The following is a 2927-nucleotide window of genomic DNA, read 5'->3' on the forward strand; positions in this document are numbered from 1 at the left end:
GGAGATGGTGGAGCGGAGGGGCCCGGGGAGGCCCCGCACCGACGGGGTAAGCAGGCACCCTCCCCGCACTCACGCGGCGCGCCAGCCGGGCCGGGGCCGCGAGCACGTGGGCGCCCCCCTCCCAGCCCCCGCCGCGCCGCCCTGGGGCGCCCGGCTGGGGCAGCTTCCTTTTCTGCTGCCTGGCTGGGAGTGGCGTGCACACTCGGCTCCGCCATGACTCTGGCGGTATTTGACCTCGGAAAAGTTTGATGGTGTCTTTATGGCATTTCCACACCCCAAGACCCAGCTTCCCCAGAGGTGGCTGCCTTCCCAGGGTGTGCGGGGCCTGCCCGGATCCCTCAGAGAGGTCATGGGTCTCACTGACTTGATGTTTAACGGTTTACCAAGGCAGTGAGGCCCTAGCATTGTTTCTGGGGAAGCCCTCCTCCTGTCTGTGCGTACTCAGAGGAGAGGCCCCATACCCAGAGACACCATCAGTGACCTGTGCCGCCCCACCGTCCTGCCCACTCTCTTACTAATCCCAAGGTGTGGTTTGCAGTGCAGTAACCGCCCTAAAAGCCCTGGCTGTAGCCTCTGCTTCCATTAATTTCCTCCAGTCATTCTGAGGGAAGTCCTTCCACCGCTGGCTGCAGTGATTTGAGAGGGGCTAGGTTTGGGGCTCCCAGAGGGATGAGCCCTCCTGGCTGCCCTGGGGACCAAGTGGTTAATCAGGTTCCTTCAGACCTCTTTCTTTCTATGCTAGAGTCACTAAGGCTTCTGACAGGGGAGTTAACTTAGAAACATGGCCCAGCTCTTCAAATTCTGGGGTCATTCTGACCTCCCTGCTACTGGCAAGTCGTCTCCTTCCTATACAGACCTTTGTGTGCAGCTGGTTGTCCAGCTGGCCACAGGTCCCCTTAGTGACTGTAATCAGAGACCAATGTGTTCAAGAATGTTTGACTTAGACCTGAGAGTCTAAACTTGCCAGGGCTTTCCTGAGAGAGCCAGGGCAGGCATTCCCCAGTAGCCCACATTTTGAGAGATGATATTGTTTGTTTTTTGTCGTTTGTATTCTCACTTCCTCTTCTCCCCTTAAGGGGAGATGCTATAAGATCTTCTTCTTCAAGCCTCTTTCAGAATATGCATTTGTCTTTTTAGGAGAACGTATTTACTGGGCAATCAAAGATCTATTCCTACATGAGTCCGAACAAATGCTCTGGAGTGCGTTCCCCGCTTCAGGAAGAGAACTCAGTTGCACATCACGATGTCAAATGCCAGGGGAAACCATTAGCTGGAATCTACAGGCGACGAGAAGGTAAGCTTCTGAAATGCCCTTGTTCTAATCACAGTTGGTGGCTGCAAAAACCTCATCTTTATAACAATGCGTATATATTATATACTTACCCAGCTTTTTCAATTCCAAGTTTGAATGGTTTGAACCATGTTCTGTCTTGCTGCTAAAGAGTGGCCTGTTCCAGGGTATGTGCCTTGTTGGTCTGACAGGTTCTTCCAGCTTTCACGAGAATTAGCATGTCTCTCAAACTTGACTTTGTAACCAAGTTGCACAAATAATACACCTGACCCACAATTAGGCTCGCAAGTGCTAAAAGTGCAGAAATAATTAGTCTAGGTTGTACAGACCAGGCGATTGCAGGGAACTGACTTCCTTCCTTTTTATAAGCTAGCCTTGACCCCATTTTTGAGTTTCTTTCCACTCAAACGTTCTGTACTATCTGGGCACAGTGGCTCATGCCTGTGATCCTGGGACTGTGGGAAGCCGAGGCTGGTGAATCACCTGAACTCATAAGTTTAAGAGCACCCTAAGTAGGAATTAAACCATTTCTGTACTAAAACTAGAAAAATTAGCTGGGTGTTGTGGCGGGGCCTGTAGTCCAGCTACTTGGGAGACTAAGGCAAGAGGATCGTTTGAGCCCAGGAGTTTGAGGTTGCTGTGGGCTATGATGCCACAGCATACTACCCAGGGTGTTAGAGTGAGACTCTGTCTCCAAAAAAACAAAAACTACATTTGGTAGTATTCTCTGAAGAAGCATTCTGTGATGAGATTTGAAGTTAAATCAAACATAGTGAAAACTCTGCATGGCCCCACAAAACAAAATGAAATGTCTTAGCAATCTTTGTAATCCAAATATTCCCTTTCAAAGCTGCAGTATGGTGTGTGAACTTTCCCCAATTCACTGTGTTCCCTTCTAATTAAAACGTATTGGAAAGAACCAGAGCCTCTGGCTGCCAGCAGCTCCATACAAGGAAGCCTTGTGTTCTCTAACAGTGTCATAAGTGATGATTTGACAGGACGTCTGGGGCCAGATTTGAGAACCCCTAAACTGGGGGCAGGAGCCCACCCATGGTTTGATTTTTCCCTGGTATACTGAGTGATATTATTTCATTTAGTCTTCAGGTGACTTGGGTTCTAATTCTAATTTTGCCACTAGAAAGGAGGGTTGAGTAAAATGCTCCTCTTTTTTGAGATTCAGTTCTTTCATCAGTAAATTGGGAGACTGAGGAGTCTGACCTCACACACAGGGTTATTCTGAAGGGTATGAATGCCAGAGGGCTCTATGTCATGCTGTGTGTCATCTCTTTCCTGCTAGACCATGAGTTGCACATTCTTGCTCATTCCTGCAGTTGTGGCACTTGGGTTAGCCCTGGCACATAAGGATGAGGAAAGAGAAATGGTAGCTGGCCAATTTTACAGCCTTTTGGAATAAGGCAGAATATATATTTTCCCAAATCGTGATGTACACAAACTGGCTTATTTGACTGATGGTCTTACTAAGTGGCCATGATTAGAATCAGATAGATGTACTTTGGAGACCCCAAAGGCTACGCTCTTGTCTGTAATTCTGACTGATAGGACAGATGATGTCATGGATACCACACACTCCTAGGGTAGTACCTAATATCCTGGCTTTTTTTTTTTTTTTTTTTTT

General features: G+C 48.3%; 1 protein-coding gene across 1 annotated transcript in view; it reads left to right on the forward strand.

Annotated features, from left to right (window-relative positions):
• KMT5A (lysine methyltransferase 5A) overlaps nt 1-2927 on the forward strand; it is a 19257-nt gene continuing 16330 nt past the window's right edge. The window contains exons 1-2 of the mRNA XM_012809064.1: nt 1-46; nt 1138-1294. Coding sequence (XP_012664518.1) covers nt 5-46; nt 1138-1294 — 199 coding nt within the window. The 5' untranslated portion in view covers nt 1-4. The remainder of the gene's footprint in view (nt 47-1137; nt 1295-2927) is intronic.

This window comes from Otolemur garnettii, unplaced genomic scaffold, assembly GCF_000181295.1.
Source record: "Otolemur garnettii isolate 467f Iridium unplaced genomic scaffold, OtoGar3 scaffold00099, whole genome shotgun sequence".
NCBI lineage: Eukaryota > Metazoa > Chordata > Mammalia > Primates > Galagidae > Otolemur > Otolemur garnettii.